The 17,927-nt window shown below is 37.0% G+C and overlaps 1 protein-coding gene across 1 annotated transcript in view; it reads right to left on the minus strand.

The window, feature by feature from the left end:
• Positions 1-17,927, minus strand: part of EYS (eyes shut homolog) — an 809,794-nt gene that overhangs the window by 704,173 nt on the left and 87,694 nt on the right. Inside the window, exons 2-3 of the mRNA XM_068183727.1 lie at positions 13,338-14,195; positions 11,136-11,249 (exon numbers count right to left, since the gene is read on the minus strand). Of these exons, the coding sequence (XP_068039828.1) occupies positions 11,136-11,249; positions 13,338-14,091 (868 nt within the window). The 5' untranslated portion in view covers positions 14,092-14,195. The remainder of the gene's footprint in view (positions 1-11,135; positions 11,250-13,337; positions 14,196-17,927) is intronic.

A 17,927-nucleotide genomic window follows, 5' to 3' on the forward strand; every position in this document is an offset into this window, starting at 1 on the left:
GCAGCATTCTTTCCCAAAAGAATCTTTTACAGAATTGTCTACTTCATTAATAAATACTATTGGTGATATTCCCTTTCATGAAGCACCTAGCAGATGTTGAAACAATAAACTAAAATTAACAATTAGCTAGAATCTATGTCTAAATATTTTCTCATTCCCTATTTTCCCATTTATTTACACCATTTGATTAATGTCCTTTTATATGCTAATGAAATTAAACTCACAGAATTTCTCCATCATATTTTAGTCATTTAGCTGAAATATGCCAATTGCTATCTTGCTTACTGTGATATCTTTGTTGTCAGTGGAGAGACACATAATTCTAGAGCAGACCAAGCAAGATCAAAATGAATGTCTCCACTGATTTCATATTATGATTTTGCTAAAATATGAAAAAAGCCACCGTTGAAAACATACCAAAAATTTCAGTTGTGACTCAGATGCTAATTATAACTAGTTGAGAAAGTGATACATATGCAGTGATAAGCTTTTAAACATCAGTGCTTTTTATTGTAAGCTATTGCAGGCTATTGCAGGTATGTAAAAGTGAATAAGCAGAAGACTTTGAGAGGAGCTCTGGACAGCTCAAAGCAGAGCCTTTGAAAATAAAGAAACATATCTGACTGCAGTGTAATGCTCACAATTGGCCAATTAATGATATAAAATTGTGTAACATGAAGCTGTCCATAAGTTATAGCATGTCTGGAAGTGTCTTTACAGTGCATACAAGACTACATGAAAAAAAATTGATTCTGCAGATGTCCTGCTTCAGAACTGCATATGCAGGCTGGCCACTCTCGTACCCAACAACATATTACTACATACCTAAGTATTGTTCTATTGTCCTTCAGGAAAATTTCATTTAGTATTTGGTCTGAAGCTTTTTTGGCTCATTGGTCTCATTACCCATTTTTAATGCCTATTTAAATAATATATGATATTTGATATAAGTAGACTCAAAATCATAAAGCTAATTTTACCTTCTTCAAAAAAAAAAATATAAGCATCTAGGGGGTTTTTCATCTGTCATTGTCTTTTCTTGTTATATGAAAAATATTAATATACCTATACTCAGTGCCATTCTGAGTACACCTTTCCTCCTCCCTGTCTTAGGCCTCATTTCACTCCATTCCAGACTGCTACACACCCTGCAGGGAAATACCTGCTCTACAACAGCTTTCACCACCACCTGCAAGGGAATATCTGCTCTGGTGCCTGGAGCACCTCCTCTCCCTTCCTTTACTGGTCTCGGCATTCACTGAGCTGTTTCTCATATTTTTTTACTTTATTCCTCTATATGTGTGCAGCATTTTGCCCTTTCTCAAGTGTATTTCACCCAAGGTGGCCCTACCTCTGCCGTGGGCTTAGCCATGACCAGTAGTGGTGGGTTGGAGCTGGCTGGAACTGCAGCTTGAGCTAGGCACTCTATATGATGATAAATATGGCTAAGCCTCCTGAAAAAAAGGGGATGGAGTATAGATTACTTTTGGATATCTTATCCTCTTCTTTTTTTTTTTTTTAATTAATAGTATCAAGTACCAGCCTCTTTATTTTGCACATATGACAACTCTTTGTAAAGATGGTGTTTCTTTTCTCCTAGTTAAATGAGATTCTTAAAATGATAAAATCATAGAATATGCTGAGTTGCACCCATCTGAATCACTGAGTTCAATTCCTGGCCCTGCAAAGGACAGCCCATGTATCACACCATGTACCTGAGAGCAAGGTACAAACATTTCTTGAACTCTGTCAGGCTTGGTGCTGTGCCCACGTCTCTGGGAAGCCTGTTCCAGTGTCCAGCCTCTGAGTGAAGGACCTTTTCCTGATATCCAGCCTAAACCTCCCTTGACTCAGGTTCAGGCCACTTCCCCAAGACCTGTCACTGGACACAAGAGAGAAGAGATACCTGTCCCTCCTCTTCTACTCATGAGGAAATTTATAGATGGCAATGAGGTCTCTCCTCAGTCTCCTCCAGGCTGAACAGACCAAGTGACCTCAACCCCTCCTCATATGGCCTCCTCTCAAGGCTCTTTACCATCCTCATGGCCCTCCTTTGGACAGCTTTTGGATTCATCTCTATTAAAAGATGTAGTTGCATCACCTGCATCACTGTTATTCAGTGCTTCTTCTTGCTTTAAAAGGTTTAATAATGTTGATTTCCTATTTTCTATCATACATAGAATCTGATTCTGATCAGATTAAGAACAGTAATAAAAAAATTATTTAATTATGCCTACATCCAAAATAGCCATAAGTTTTGTTCTCTTTTTATATATTGCTATGTATTTTAGCACTTCACAGGTCCTGCTATTTTCCAAAGTCTAAATTTAGTATAAACATAATATAAGGTTTCTTCAGGAAGGTCTTTTTTCCAGAACACTATTTGTATAACTGTTAATTGTATAGTCATAAAGAGTATTAAGACATTAACCATGTTCTTCCATTTCATGTTTTTGAGGACTCACAGTAATATTTCATATAGTAAGGCTGTTATCAACAAGCATGTCTTTTATTTCATATGAATACAACTATTTAAAATCATTTATGCAAAAATATAATTTAAATATGTATTTTAGTCCAAAGCATATCATCAATGTCAAGAAAAATAATCCTTTTAGTATAGCTGAATTTTTTTCTAAGTTGGAAAAGAAAAAGATTCGTGAATTATCAGAATGTAAAAGATGACACAAGAAAAACAACATGAGATTTTTAAAGCATAAAAAAGTAAATTACTAGCTATATTACTAGTGACATTACTAGTTATATTAAATCTATTTTATTTCTTTCATAAAAAAATAGACCTTTTGCATACTTGAATACACTTGCTATGGAGTAATTTGCAAATTAAATATAAAGATGGGATATTAACTGATCAGATGTATAAGTCTGCAAAGTCATAATTAATGAAACTATGATACTGAAGTCATCACCAGTTGATATTTGTGATGAGACTCTTCAGCCACTTGTCTGACTGGAACTGTGGGGTTTTTAGAAAAAGGACTTCTTCCAGCAATATCGAGAATTGCAAAAGGTACCTCTTTTTACAAATCTTGTATACAAGTCTTGTTACAGGATGACAAAAACAACAGTGTAATGATCTGATTAACAGATGGGTACCATTAGCTTTCAATCAGCTTTGATGACATAGTGAGACCTCTGAGACATAACCTTATCTTCCCAACCTTTCTCTCTTTCTCCCTCCCTACACATCTTCCTTTCTACTCTCTCTCTTCCTTTCTCTTCCTCCTTTCTCTTCCTCCTTTTCTTTCTTTTTCTTTCCCTTCCTTCCTTCCTTCCTTCCTTCCTTCCTTCCTTCCTTCCTTCCTTCCTTCCTTCCTTCCTTCCTTCCTTCCTTCCTTCCTTCCTTCCTTCCTTCCTTCCTTCCTTCCTTCCTTCCTTCCTTCCTTCCTTCCTTCCTTCCTTCCTTCCTTCCTTCCTTCCTTCCTTCCTTCCTTCCTTCCTTCCTTCCCTCCTTCCTTCCTTCCTTCCTTCCCTCCTTCCCTCCTTCCCTCCTTCCCTCCTTCCCTCCTTCCCTCCTTCCCTCCTTCCCTCCTTCCCTCCTTCCCTCCTTCCCTCCTTCCCTCCCTCCTTCCCTCCCTCCTTCCCTCCTTCCTTCCCTCCTTCCTTCCCTCCTTCCTTCCCTCCTTCCCTCCTTCCCTCCCTCCTTCCCTCCCTCCTTCCCTCCTTCCTTCCCTCCTTCCTTCCTTCCTTCCTTCCTTCCTTCCTTCCTTCCTTCCTTCCTTCCTTCCTTCCTTCCTTCCTTCCTTCCTTCCTTCCTTCCTTCCTTCCTTCCTTCCTTCCTTCCTTCCCTCCTTCCCTCCTTCCCTCCTTCCCTCCTTCCCTCCTTCCCTCCCTCCTTCCCTCCTTCCCTCCTTCCCTCCTTCCTTCCCTCCTTCCTTCCCTCCTTCCCTCCCTCCTTCCTTCCCTCCTTCCTTCCCTCCTTCCTTCCCTCCTTCCCTCCTTCCCTCCCTCCTTCCCTCCCTCCTTCCCTCCCTCCTTCCCTCCTTCCTTCCCTCCCTCCTTCCTTCCCTCCTTCCTTCCTTCCCTCCTTCCTTCCCTCCTTCCTTCCCTCCTTCCCTCCTTCCCTCCTTCCTTCCCTCCTTCCCTCCTTCCCTCCTTCCCTCCTTCCTTCCCTCCTTCCCTCCCTCCTTCCCTCCCTCCTTCCCTCCCTCCTTCCCTCCTTCCTTCCCTCCCTCCTTCCTTCCCTCCTTCCTTCCTTCCTTCCTTCCTTCCTTCCTTCCTTCCCTCCTTCCCTCCTTCCTTCCCTCCTTCCTTCCCTCCTTTCTTTTCCTCCTTCTCTTCTTTCCTTCCTCTTCCAGCCTTCCTTCAGCTGATATAGCTCAACTACCTACTGAACTTTATCTCACAGATCTAAAGTCTATAAAATAAGCTCTGTGCTGGTGCCTTTTACATCAGTGTCACATTTACCTTTCTTGGCTATCTAGCTAAGAAACAGACTGGTGCTAAATGAGGTGAATCTCCAGAGCCTTGCAAGTTCAAACTCAGTACTTCTGACAACTTTTTGCATGGGAGACCACAATATGGGTTTACAGGCTTAGCCATTCTGCTAAAAGTGTGCGTTGATGATGATGGAATTGTATTTTTGAAGAGACTGACTTTTGCTCATTTAGGGCCTAAGAACACCATGTGTTCTCAAAGGACAAAGGATAATCCCTGCTATCCCTATCCCTGCTATCCCAAAGTAAGGCTAAGGCAGTTGGTGTCTTGTGAACAGGGAACACACATCAGGACTTTACCTCAGAGCCTGGAGTTGTTCAGTATCAGAACTACAACTCCAACAACGAGTTGTTTTTTTCTTTCTTGCAACTAGTTACACTTGCTGTGTTCTGTGTTTCAAATAAGCAAAATACTAGCAGATAACTAATCGAGTGACAAAATATTTGTTTTTTCAGATAGCAGAAGGAGTTTGGAGAAAAACAGGAAGCTTGGGGGGATAGAATTATTTGTGTATTTCACTACCATAGACATTAATATATCAAAGTTTCAGTCACTTTAATATCTTCTACAGATTATTTCTGATTCTGTGTTTAGTCTTATCAGTATTTATTAGCTGATAGTGTCTGTAAATATAATGCATCTTTTCTCACTGTCTTTTGCAAGATCATGTGTAGGCATTTCTTTGTTTTTCTTTAACAACCTTAAAAAATAAAATTAATGTAATAGAAATTTAAGAATAACTAGTGAATATCTCTAGGGAAGGACAGATATCCAAAACATGAAGAGACTTTCTTTCTGTAAGGAGATAGGAAAGATTATCAGTCTGATTTGCAGCCTGACAATACAATGCTATATTCTTATATCTATCATGGCTTAGAATATAAGAACTGCATGCTTAATATAGTGGAGGTGCTGTAACTTCACAACAAATTAATTCATTTAATGTATTTAGTGTGATTACGCTAATGATTTAATGTAGTTAAGATTTGGCAAGAATTACATTGCTTCTCCATACTAAAATAGCACAATAACTTATTTTTAAAAATAGGCTTAATTTAATAGAAATAATCCCAAAAAATGTATTCAGTTATAATTTCATTGCAAAGTATGATACTAATAATCTTGCAGTGAAAAGATTCCTTCCCTTAAAAAGAATATTTCAGAAACTTAATCACATGCAGAAAAGTGAACTACAAGAATCATACATACCTGGTGTTTTCTCAGAGTAATTATACTCATCAGTTTTAAAGTGCTATGAGATATTCACTCATTACACTGTTGACTTGATATACTCAATAAATATGACAATTACTTATAATTCAATGTAAATCTGTTAATAAAGGGAAAAATAAAATATACTATATCCCCATTCTCACATCCTTGCAGCTATCTTCCCTGTTCCTTAGAGCAACAGTAAAACAGAATGTGTAGCAGGTACATCTCTTCAGCCTGACTTTTGTACTGATCTGACAGTGCAAGATCTCAGAACTTTTCTAGTTTGTATTAAACCCGGTGCTTGGGCCCAGAGATGACTGTCTCCCCTGTTTCAGCTTCGTCTTTGTGAATGGCCCATCTTGGGAGGGGATCAGCCCATCCCCACCTCAGGTACCATCTGACAAATCACAGCCCTTTGTGGCAGTGACTGGAGACCACTGCCAGGCTCCCACCGGTAGCCTGGGTAAAAGAAGTAGACAATGATATGAAAACATGTACAAGTAGACTAAGATAATCCCCTGATTGATAGGTGAGAAACTTCCAGTGTGAATGAAGCACTCCTCTTCATGAATACCACAAAATGCTGATGACTTGGTGCAATTGTTGTGCCCTCTTATTGAGGGAGATGGATGGAGTTGACCAAGAGGTGCCCTGGAAAGCTGAGCATAATACCAAAGTAAAACATAGATAGTAGAAAAGCTTTTTACAAGATGTTTTTTGTGGTACTATTAAGAACCTTTTGGGTATTAATTTGGGCAATGAGTGCTAGAAAGTACTAGACAAATTTAAAACAGTAATTGTGCAAACAATAAATTCTTTTGTTTTCTTTTATAGATATGTAAAAGTATCTTTACATTTATTACCTTTTTCAAAAGAGACTGTGTGTAATTCACCAATTAAGCAAACAGACTATTTTAAACTAAAGCACGTGGATGATGAAAGATCTAGCACAGTGGCTCCAAGCAAGACCACCTCATTCTCATAGTATCTCCTGTCCCTCAAGTGAGGAGGGAACTCATTTTAGTCTGCAAAGAGGTCAATTGGATCATTGGGGAAGGCAGGAAATTCAAGCGTCCCTTACAGGAATGTGTGAAAAAAATTCAAATAATCTCAATGCTCTACAAAGCATTTTTTAATCAGTCCCATCTTCCCACCTAAGGAGCAAAACACCACACATTCAACAAAACATATTCAAATGGAAAACAACTTCTCTTAATCCACTAAATGTTATCTAGAGCAAACATACTGAGCAGTACCATTACAGAGGTAGCTAAGATATTGTTATTTCCTGTAGGTTATGAATGAGTTATGAATGAGTCACATTGATTTTCTATACATCTTCAGAACAGAACAATAACATCCATCAAAATTGTTGAGACATCCTCTTTGTATAAAAGACACTTGCTCTGGTGGACTCTGGGGCCTGGAGAACCTCTTTCCTAGCTGCTAAATCCCAGCCCAGAGAGCCCAAAGTCCTGGGAGTCCCATACACTCAATTATTGCAGCTGCTGCTTTCCTGTTTGCAGGCTCAGCCAGCAGCCAAGATGAACAAGTATGCCAGAGATGCACACATGCAGAGGATGCTAATGCAGCCATCTACATAGACTACCCACAGATAAAGCATTGCCTTTACCAACACCCACCCAGAAATCACATAAATCATGTGTACAAACAGCCAAATTTTAGTCCTCTTCTCTGACTAATAAGGATGGAAGCTTGCTAGTAAAGTTACACAGCTCCTCACTCTTTATTTCAAAAGGATCTACATATTTGTGAACTCCTTCAATACACAGCCCCTTATCCTCTGTTTCACAAAGACCAACACTTTTATGAACCCTTTCAGTAGCAATGTGGGACCTCAGCTCATCTCATATTGATGCCTAGATCTCGTGCCTCCTACTCAACAGACAGTCCTGCTTGAAGGCTGCTAATGAGCTGCACATGCACATACACACATGCACATGCATACCTGCACACACACTCAGAGACCAGCTTAGAGGAAAATATAAACCTTTTATCTTCCTAGTGGCTCCTGCCAGTGCACACAGGTCCTGGCACCCTTGCTCCCCTCTTCATTTGCTGATGCTGGGACTCTCACCTGCCCCACCTGGCACTAGGCATGTGAGCCACCGTCATTCAGAGTCTGATGCCCTTTGCTGGCACAAAATTGACTCTCTTCAGACACACACTCCTACAATTTGTGTTTTCCCTTCAGCTTTCTGATGCTGAGATCCTCATTTACTCCAAATGCTGGCCCCAAAATTATTAGGACCTCTATCACCAGTGGTATAACTCAAATTGCAGACACCAAATTCAGGCACTTTTTTCTTTCTAGTCCTGTCATTGGAACTTAAGAACACATAGATGGGGAGAGAGTAAGATTACATGGAAAAAGAGTAAAGAAAAGATTTAATGAAAATAATAGATAGACTACTGTTGTGGTGTGGTTTTTTCTTTAAGTTTGTGTTTGCCCACTATTCTTCTCCCTAATCTCCTCCCCTCCTGAGCTGCTAATCTCCCCAAGCCCTTCTCTAATGTCTTCCCTCCCAAACTGTCAATCCTCCCTATCCCTACGCCTTTTTCCAGAGTGTTCCTTGTCTATCCTGTAGTATTCGATATCCCATTTGTTATTTTGTATTACCCCCTGCCCCTGCTCTCCCTGATAGGTTTATAGAATGTTAGTCCTACCCTCGATTCCTCCCCTGCCATGCCCTCATTGGTTGGTTGCCCTATACCACTCCCTCTATAAAACCCTCTGCAGACTCCTACGTTTTGTCTTGGGTTCCCAGGTCTTGAACCTAGTAAATCCACCTAGTTCTACCCCAAGTCCCATGTCATCGTTATCCGTTCCTGTGCCGGACCAAGCGATAACTGGGAATAGCAGAGCTCATGGGTGGAAGGTGGCACCCCTGCTGTTGCTGCCCAACACGATACGACAGTGCACTGCGACAGACTACAGTGATTCAGTGCAGGTCTTAGTCAGACAAGAGTACTGAGCAACAACTGCTTACACACTACCAGCCTATTTTTCCCTCCTTCCTCTCTGCACCCACCCCATCTTTGTTTTACCCATATTCTCTTCCTCTAAATGCTTCTTAATAAGTCTAAGGGTGAAAATTCTGCTATAAATCAGAGTACTTAATCATAAGAATACTGACAGACCTAATGCTAGTTGTTCCCTGTTATGTTAAAAAATATTCTTACAGTAAAGAGTAAAGAGAATTTTGAAAGCTCAGTGAATGAATGAAACAATTAATAAAAAAAAATGCATAATTGAAATGAGAATTTACATTGTTTGTCTAATAGACCCTTTCTATCCTTGTGAACACAACTTGGACCCAGCAGCCATTACTTATTTTGAATAAATGCTTTCACAGCATTTTTATTTTATTATAAATTTATTTACATTCCATCAATATAGAGTAACACATATTTTTAATATTTTCACTCAGATCCCATGAACTAGTTACTGTCAGTGTCTTGATTTAATTTAGAAAATAAGGTAGGATAAAGTTAACAAAATCTTAAACATAATGTGCACAATCTTGTTTTTATGTTTTGGGTTTTTTTATGTTTTCTTTTGGGCAAGTTCAATATCAAGACAGAAGAATGTTTTGAATTTTCTGCCAATTTCACACAATTAAAATAGCATTCAATTTATAAGATTCATAATTACACAACTCACCTTGGCTGAGACTTCAATACAGCTGCAATGGAACAATAGGAAAATGTCTATTTTCTCAGAAAAATGTCTGGTTTCACATAGTAGTATTCTTTTAGGTAGCTATTCTTCAAATAAATTGTCTTTGTGTTTGCAAACACCTTTACGTAAGACCATAGGAAGACATGCAGACTTAAACTACCATATTTGGTTAGTAAATAACTGTAAAATTATACTGTATATTAGTCAGTCCTATTATAATACAGAACCAGAAAAAAATTGTTAAATACCTTCTTCTCCAAAGATACTTATTCTTAGAAACAAGAAAGGATTCCCCATTTTCTTTTGGCTAAGTGGAGAATAAAAAGGCAGCTAGTTACACTCATGGTCTCATTTTTTCCTTCTCAAATCTTACCAGCTAATGGAGAGTAGATTGCAGTGTATCTTGCCCTCCAGTAGTTCAGAGTATTAAACTATTTTCATGTCATTATGGATATGGATTTACTGCATCTGGAAGGGTGTTCCTCCTGTCTCATTTCTCCCATCCCTCACTATGTCAAAATTGCAAGGATAAAACAGATTCTTGTAGGGAAAATTTCAAAAGTAATGTGCCTACACAATTTGTGTGAAAAGAAAAAGGTAAGCCTTCTAAAAAGATATGGACCATGAGGGGATGGAAAACCAGTTCTAGAAAACTTTATTAATAGATTTTTTTTTTTCTTTTGTTTGAAAAAAAGAGTGAAGTTTTTTTTTTTTCAGTTTTCTCAGAATTATGCTCACCATGATGCTTCTGTAGTGAATGAAAGGGAAGAAAGAGAGAATAGAAAACAGATTTACTAAGAATTTAGAATTTGGCAGCTCTATCCCATTTTTTAAAAAATATATTTCTATACAGACTTAGTTAAAATATCAACAAGGATCTTCAGTCTTTCACTATGAAAATAAAGACTGGCTTTTTGATCCCTCTAACTCCATTAAGTTTGCTTTTTTTTTTTTCTTTTAACTCTTCATTTCAATGTAATATTTTCTTTATATCCTATTCAAGATAAGTAAAGCTTCTGAGAAAGAGACATTTTGAAAATTTTACTGTCTTTGGGTATTCAAGTTTGAATTTAGTTCCTTCTTAAAGAATGTTCTTCTGGGTGTTACGACTTTTCTCACATCCATACAGCAAACTTCAGTTGTGAAACACAAAAATAAATAGTTTTTTACTGCTATCCTAATCCCCCAAAAAAGTGTTTACAAGAGGATGGTTTTAGATACATTTTTATTCAAGGTTTTCTTATGAAAAAATCTTATTTGTCCCATATATAATAAATAAACCAATTATCTTGTTTCTTTTTAATCAAATTGCACCCATAAATCATGACACTATTGACTCTTTAGATTATTTCCATTTTATATTTATAGTACATCTATAAGAGGATATTGAAATTATTAATACAAATGTATTCAAAATCATCCATCTAAGAGGAGTTCTGATTCTTGATAACTGTATTTGACAACCAGTGAGTCAGTGCTTAAGAGTCTCCCTCTGTTATACTGCCAATAGAAGAAAGGTACTTGTGGATGGCATCTGATTATAAAAAGCTTCTATCATTTATATGTTTTTACTTCAGTACATGAGTATTTCGGAAGTCTGACTTCTATATTTTACAAAACCTATTTTTACAAAATCTAAGGATATGGCAATCTGTGCAATAATAGTCAAAAATAACTGTTTTAATAAAGCAAAAATTCATACCATTACTATAGCAGATAAAATTATTATTGTAAGACAGTAAAAAAAGGTGTTTCCTACCTGTAAAACCCTTGTCACACTCACAAAGAAAAGTGTTTGGAGTAACATTGATGCAGTTACCATTGAAACATGTAGATGGCTGGCACCGTCCAACTATTTCTGTGCAATTTTTACCTGTGTCAAAGGAATAATAAGAACATAGGACTTTAGTAAATATTTAGTGAGTTTAGTGAACGTTTTATAAATGTCAAGTCAGAAAGGTATTAATCTATTTTTGTGCTCACAATACTGTGCTTAACCTCATCTGACATATAGTTACAAATTCACACATACCTTAAAATGCAGAAGTGCTACTAGAACTGCAGTATTTATTTCTTTTTAACATGAATCTAGCTTACAGTTTCTTTCAGCATTGAGAACAAAAGATGTACTTATGTGGAGTGGAAATGTGAGAACTTTATTTTAATAAGCAGCTTTCTGGAAATTACAATTCCAGTTATAAGTTATGTTATTATAGCATACAGGTCTAAATATCATTTAATTATGCTTGCCTCTTGAATTATTACCATGACATTATTCACACTTCAAAAAGTGTACAAATTTCTAATAGTTTTTATGTTATGGGAGGCACTTTTTCCTCCCTTACTTTTATGTAGCCATACCTATAATATATGGTGCTTTAGTCTCCTAATTCTTCTTGTTTGCATCCAGCTTATTTATGAGACCAGTATTGTCAGTTGATGGCATCTTTCCTATATAGGCTAAAATCTTTCCTATATAGGCTAAAACTTTCCTATATAGGCTAACAAAAATGTTTTAAGAATTGCTTGTTGATAGCATTAAGTATGATGATTGCTTTTAACAGAATTGCTTGCAAATTTTTTCATTAATTTGAGTTCAATTAGTACCAGATGCTTTTGGTACTGTTATTTTCAAAGCATTTTACACAGCCTCCAGTAATGATAAAGGAAATATAAAACATACTGCATAGCATCAATGTTTTCCACTATCTTATTACACTGTTCATAATTATAAAAAAATCTTCTCATAACATTGACTTATTCATACCTGCATAATCCTTCCATTGGCAAATGCATTAGTAACCAAATTATTATGCACTTTGAAAAGCAATTAAAAATAAATTACAGCAATCTTTATGCAACATAAGCTTCATTTCTATGAAATGTATTCTATGAACCTCACTCATTCCTAAGCTATCAGCTGTGCTTCATAGCATAGCATCACTATTGTGAGAACACAGAAATTCAGTCCAACAGAGGAACATTTCAAGAATTCTTCTCCACAAGTACAAAAAGAGCTACAATGATTCTTTTTTGATGAGAATGAATATTTCTGGTACTTTCTAAAACGTACCGAAATGCTATTGGTCTGGATGCAGGAACAACATTCCCATAATTTCCTTAATACATTTTTTTTTTTCCTCCATGAAATAAAGGTAATGGTTAGATAAGAGTTTACCCAGTTATGTTGTATTCTCTGGTATGGTAATCCAAACCCAAATTCAGTTTCTCCAATGAGTTTTGGGTAAGTGCTGCAATATTTCATAGGAGGAGTACTTGATTTTTATTTTTTTTTTCATTTGTGACATGCTTAATTTTATAATAACAGTATTTGTAAAAAATTGCCTTTGAAAAGAACTTTACGGGACAGAACAATCTGAAAGAAAGCATTAAGTATTTTATTTTGCTTGTTCTTCTATGTTAACGTTTGACCTTTCAGTTAAACTAAATTTTGATTTTAAAAATTCACTAATGTAATCTGAAAGGTCTTTAAATGAAAATGGAGGGGAGTTCTGGCAGATTGAATGAAATGCTCATTTCAACAAAATCACTCTTTTCCACTAGTTCAGTTAACCAGCTATTTTTGGGGGACCTTACTCCAAATAATTTATGTTATTTGGTCTTAGAACCTGAACTGCAGAACAAAAATGTAAAACAGTTACTTCTGTAATTCAGGAAGCACTTATTTCTGTCTCATGCTCAAGTAGGAAATAAGCATGATAAAAGCTTATTCTGTTTTTCTCTACAATGTATTTATGAATATTCACAAATACAAACTGTCTTAAAATGCTTGCACAGTCTCCCATAAGTGACACTATATAAAAGAGACTCTGCAGTTATGGTAGCAGCTGTGGGCAATCAAATGATATAAAAGCCTTACTAGTGTTGTTATTGCTTTATCATCTGTTAAGGAAAGTGTATGATCTATATAGTATTTACCCCTAGAGGAGAAAAGAAATACCTGAAAATTTTGGAGGACATGTGCATTTGTAAGAATCTCCAGAAAGCTCCGATTTCTCAGTGCAGGAGGCATTGTTGTGGCAAGGTTTAGCGGAGCATATATCAAACTTCTGGCAGAATGTTCCTGAATACTGTGAGAAACAATGGCAATTATATGTTTTCTCCCAAACATGGCTTAGACATTTTCCATGCCCAGAGCATAGTGGTGCACCCGGTGACTGTTGGCAAAACTGCTGCTTCACGGTAACGTTCAGACGGAGGCCCATGTTGCACAATAGCGGACCTCTCTTGCGAAGTTCTGCAAAGTAGTGAGTTCCAACACCAAGCCAGTTAGGGTCTACTTGGTGTAGTCCTTTTATCTGGCAAACAAAAATCAACTGCTCTTGAAGAAAACCAGCCTTAGGGCAATCAATAAATTCTTCCTTGGAGACATTTACTAAATTCATTCCATAAGACTGAAAGGATGGCTCAGAGGAAATGAAGAGACTATCACCTAATTGAAGCTGTAAAGGGCATATCTGAGGGATATTGAGGTTACGTTCTTCCGAGATTTCACCAGTAATACTTTTATTCATATTCCAGCATTCAGTGTAAAAGTCTGAACAGACATTTTCCCTTGGTGTCCATTTTATTACGGTAGGTTTTGGTTCTGTTCTCCATTCAGTAATCATTTGCCTCTCACATATTACCTGCCCATTGACAATGCAAAGTTGAAGAAAGCAAATTACCATGCAAAATGCTGATTTCATAGTCATTGTTTCACCTGACCAATGGGAGTTTCCTTTCACATATGCTTTATTACTGAGGATAACTTCAGAACATTTGTTCCTTAAGGTTCACATGTATTTTCCACGGCAGCCTAGGAATTCAAACAGAGGAAAATATTTCTGTTTTCACACCAAATACAGTTGAATATTAAAACCACATTACAAAACACAAAATGTACAACAAATCAAGGGCAACATCTAATTAGGAATGGGAAATTGGATTAAGTAAAATGAACCGATCAGAACTCCAACTGTAAAAAATGTCAGTGTTTTCCTATTTTTATTCCTGCTAAAAATTTGATATTTTTTAGTGCGTTTCATTGTACTTGTGTGCACAAGAGAAAGAGATTGAAGGCGTACTTTTCATGTTTCCTCTCTCAAATAACAAAATTAATGATAATAAAGTTAAGATAGGGCATCTGAGGCAAAACGAGGAACTAAACAAGAACATCTAAGTTCTAGTCATAAGCTTTAACCATAAATATTTTTCTGATAATCATTTAACAGTTAATTATAAAAGTAGATATTCCAAAGTTGAATTTTTGCTTTTTAAAGAAAACATGCAATCACTACTCAACTCTTTTCTGTTCTTATACATTTAACAAAACCCTTCATTAAATCCTTACTTTTCAAAGAATATATTTGAAAAGCAAATGTCCTTAATCATATGCTTGAGACTTTTATGTATTACAGTCAAAGATGACAGATTACAGAATCCTTCAGGACTATTTAATTTATAGACTAGTCTCTTCTGTCCCTTGAATATATCTAGCAATTTTTATTGCATTGAGATGAGTGATTACAGAAAGAAAACCAAAATAAGATTATGAAACTTTTGCTTGGAGTCACAATGAAATGATGAAAATCCAGTATTATGTTAAATACCTTAGAAATTTTCAATAGCTTTGTATTAGTAATAGCTTAATTTGTCTTAAATACAAAGCTTTTTCTCTCTCTTAGTCTTTTTTCCCTTCAGTATCCTTATCTGGCACTCTCAGATATTTATATTTCCCTTTAAGATAGTGGCTGTTAAACTGATATTTACAATGAGAAAGTAATTCTAAAGAAAATTTATCTTACAAGGGAAGCCATTTCAGTGTAAATAAACAATAGCATTTATAGTTTGAAATTTGTTCACATTGCTTTCATTTTTGCACAGCACATATAAAAATAATGTGGATGCATAATTTTCTACACCTACACACATGTAGTTTTACTGTGTTTGCATGGCCTGGTTTTGGTAGGGGGAGAGTTAGAGGAGTGGCTTTCTCAATGTCCAGCAGGTCCAATGCTAGCCAGCTCCAAGATGGATGTGATGCTGGCCAATGCTGGGCAAATCAGAAATGGTGGTAAGACCTATGAGATAAAAAATTTAAGAAGAAGAAGAAAAGGTTATTGCACTGCTGCAACTGCAGCCAGATAAGAGCAGAGTGTGAATATGTGAGAGGAACAGCTCTTCAGAGACCAAGGGCAGTGCAGAAGAAGGGGTAGGAGGTGGTCCAGGTGCCAGAACTGAGATTCACCTGCAGCCCCTGATGCAGCCCATGGTGAGACAGCTGTGCCCCTGCAGCCATGGAGGGCCATGGGGATGCAGAAATCCACCTGCAGCCCTTGGAGGAGACCCACACCAGAGCAGGTGGATGCCTGAGAGGAGGCTGTGAACTTGCAGCAATCTACAGACCAGTGGAGGGAGGAGCCCATGCTGGAGCAGGTTTCCTGGTAGAACTTGAGACCCTGTGAGGAACTCATGCTGCAGCAGCCTATTCCTGAAGGACTGTACCCCATGGAAAAGTATCCCTCACGGCAGCAGTTTGTAGAGAACTGTTGCCTGTTGGATGGACTCACATTAGAGAAATTTGTGGGGAACTGTCTTCCTTGGGAAGCTCCCCATGCTGGAGCAGGGGAAGGACTCCTCTTCCGGAGCAGCGGCAGAATCAACCTGTGTTGAACTGACCATAATCCTCATTCCCTGTCCCCCTGTGCCACTGGAGTAAGAGGTAGCACTGGGGAAGATGGAGGTGGGGGGGGGGGGGGGGGGGGGGGGGGAAGGTGTTTTTAAGGTCTTATTTTACTTCTCACTATTCTGCTCTGATTTTTTTAATAATAAATTCAATTTATATCTCTAATTCAAATCTGTTTTGCCTATGACTATATCTGGTAAGTGATTGCTCTCTGTCCTTATCTCATGTCATGAACCCCTCGTTATATTTTCTCTCCTCTGTGCAGTGTGGAGGGAAGAGATGGAACAGTTCTGGTAAGTGCCTGGCATCTACCCAGGGTCAACACACTATGCTGGTTTATCACAAAAGTGCATGTAGATTATGATGCAACAGTACATGATTTCCTTAAATATCCTCATTTTCCCCAAAGTTCTTCAAGTGTATTTCGGTCCATACTCTGGACTAGGCTGAAGGATCAAAGGACTTTCAAAGGACAAAGAAAATATATTGTTTGCGGAAATGTTTAGTTGAAGAATTTAAAAAAACTTAATGATCTGATGGCAATTATAGGATAATATTAAAGGGTCATATTCAGTCTCTCCCATCTCTATCTAAATTGGGATGAAAACATCTAAAATGTAGCTATGTCCTATTAGTAATATGCTGAATATGTGAACCTGTCCCAATGACCTTTGTGCAGCAGAGTGGCCAGCACTGTTTAAGATACCAGAAAAGCATGGACTATGACTAACTAATAGTAATAACAGGAGACTTGGAATTAAGAATATTAAACTCAGAAGGGGTACAAACTATATTTTGACCCTTCTCCCAAAATAGTTTTCTGGAAGAAGTTTTCATTTTAATTTAATTAATAGTTTAATTTAATTAATTAATGAAATTTAAATAATTTAAATAATAATTTTCATTTTAATTTAATTACTGGATCCAAATTTTGCCTTCAAAGTGTTTCAGTAGTCCAGCCACATAGCTCAAAAGCTAGGCAAGTATGTTAATACTAATTTCCCCTCTCTGCCTCTGTATTTTCACCCCTGGGAATCAATTCCCCATAGAAAGAAAGAAAGGACACGGATCTGTAATAAAACTCATCAATTCCCCATAGAAAGAAAGAAAGGACACGGATCTGTGATAAAACTACTATTCTTGCTGCTGAATACTCATAGTCTTTCTGTTTTGAGACCATTGCATTATCTTCATAATCTCATGATGTTCAAAGACACCATTAGATGATGGGGTATCAAATGTGTAGTTTGGGTCATTGAGCATTTTTTTCTTTTAAGGTAGAAGTCTTGAACTATTATGTTCATTATAACTACTATTACATCTGTCACTGATATCAGGTATAGAAGTCTATGGTCTATATTACCGCATAGATTTAGAAATCCTACATTCAGCAGCCCATCTTTTCCTACCTATATCATAATGAGATTTCTTAGGCTATTTTTTCCTTGTAGACACTTCAAAAAGAAAGCTATTGCATGTCTAATGCATAAGAGTTCTTGCTCACTTACATTTTGTCCTTCATTCATGTAATTATGCATCATTCTGCAGTCATACACAAATTTCATTTTTACTGGTGATTAAAATGTGCTTCATTACAATATTTTTATGGGATAAATCGAAACTTTAAAAATAAGTAGCTGGTAGCATTTTAACAGTTTTTATTCTTCACAAAATCATTATTAGTCTTCATGCAGCAAAAAAAAATTATTATGGGAGTTCTATAACTAATAAAATTAAATAAACAAAAACATCCTGTAAAAGCAATAAAAAAAACCCTGAGGGAAAATAGAAAAGAAATACCAGGAGCTTGTTTATTTAGCAATAAAATCATAAAGGGAAAATAGTATAGAGTGAAGAGTATAA

The sequence above is a fragment of the Anomalospiza imberbis genome, chromosome 3 (assembly GCF_031753505.1).
Source record: "Anomalospiza imberbis isolate Cuckoo-Finch-1a 21T00152 chromosome 3, ASM3175350v1, whole genome shotgun sequence".
In the NCBI taxonomy this organism is placed as follows: Eukaryota; Metazoa; Chordata; class Aves; order Passeriformes; family Viduidae; genus Anomalospiza; species Anomalospiza imberbis.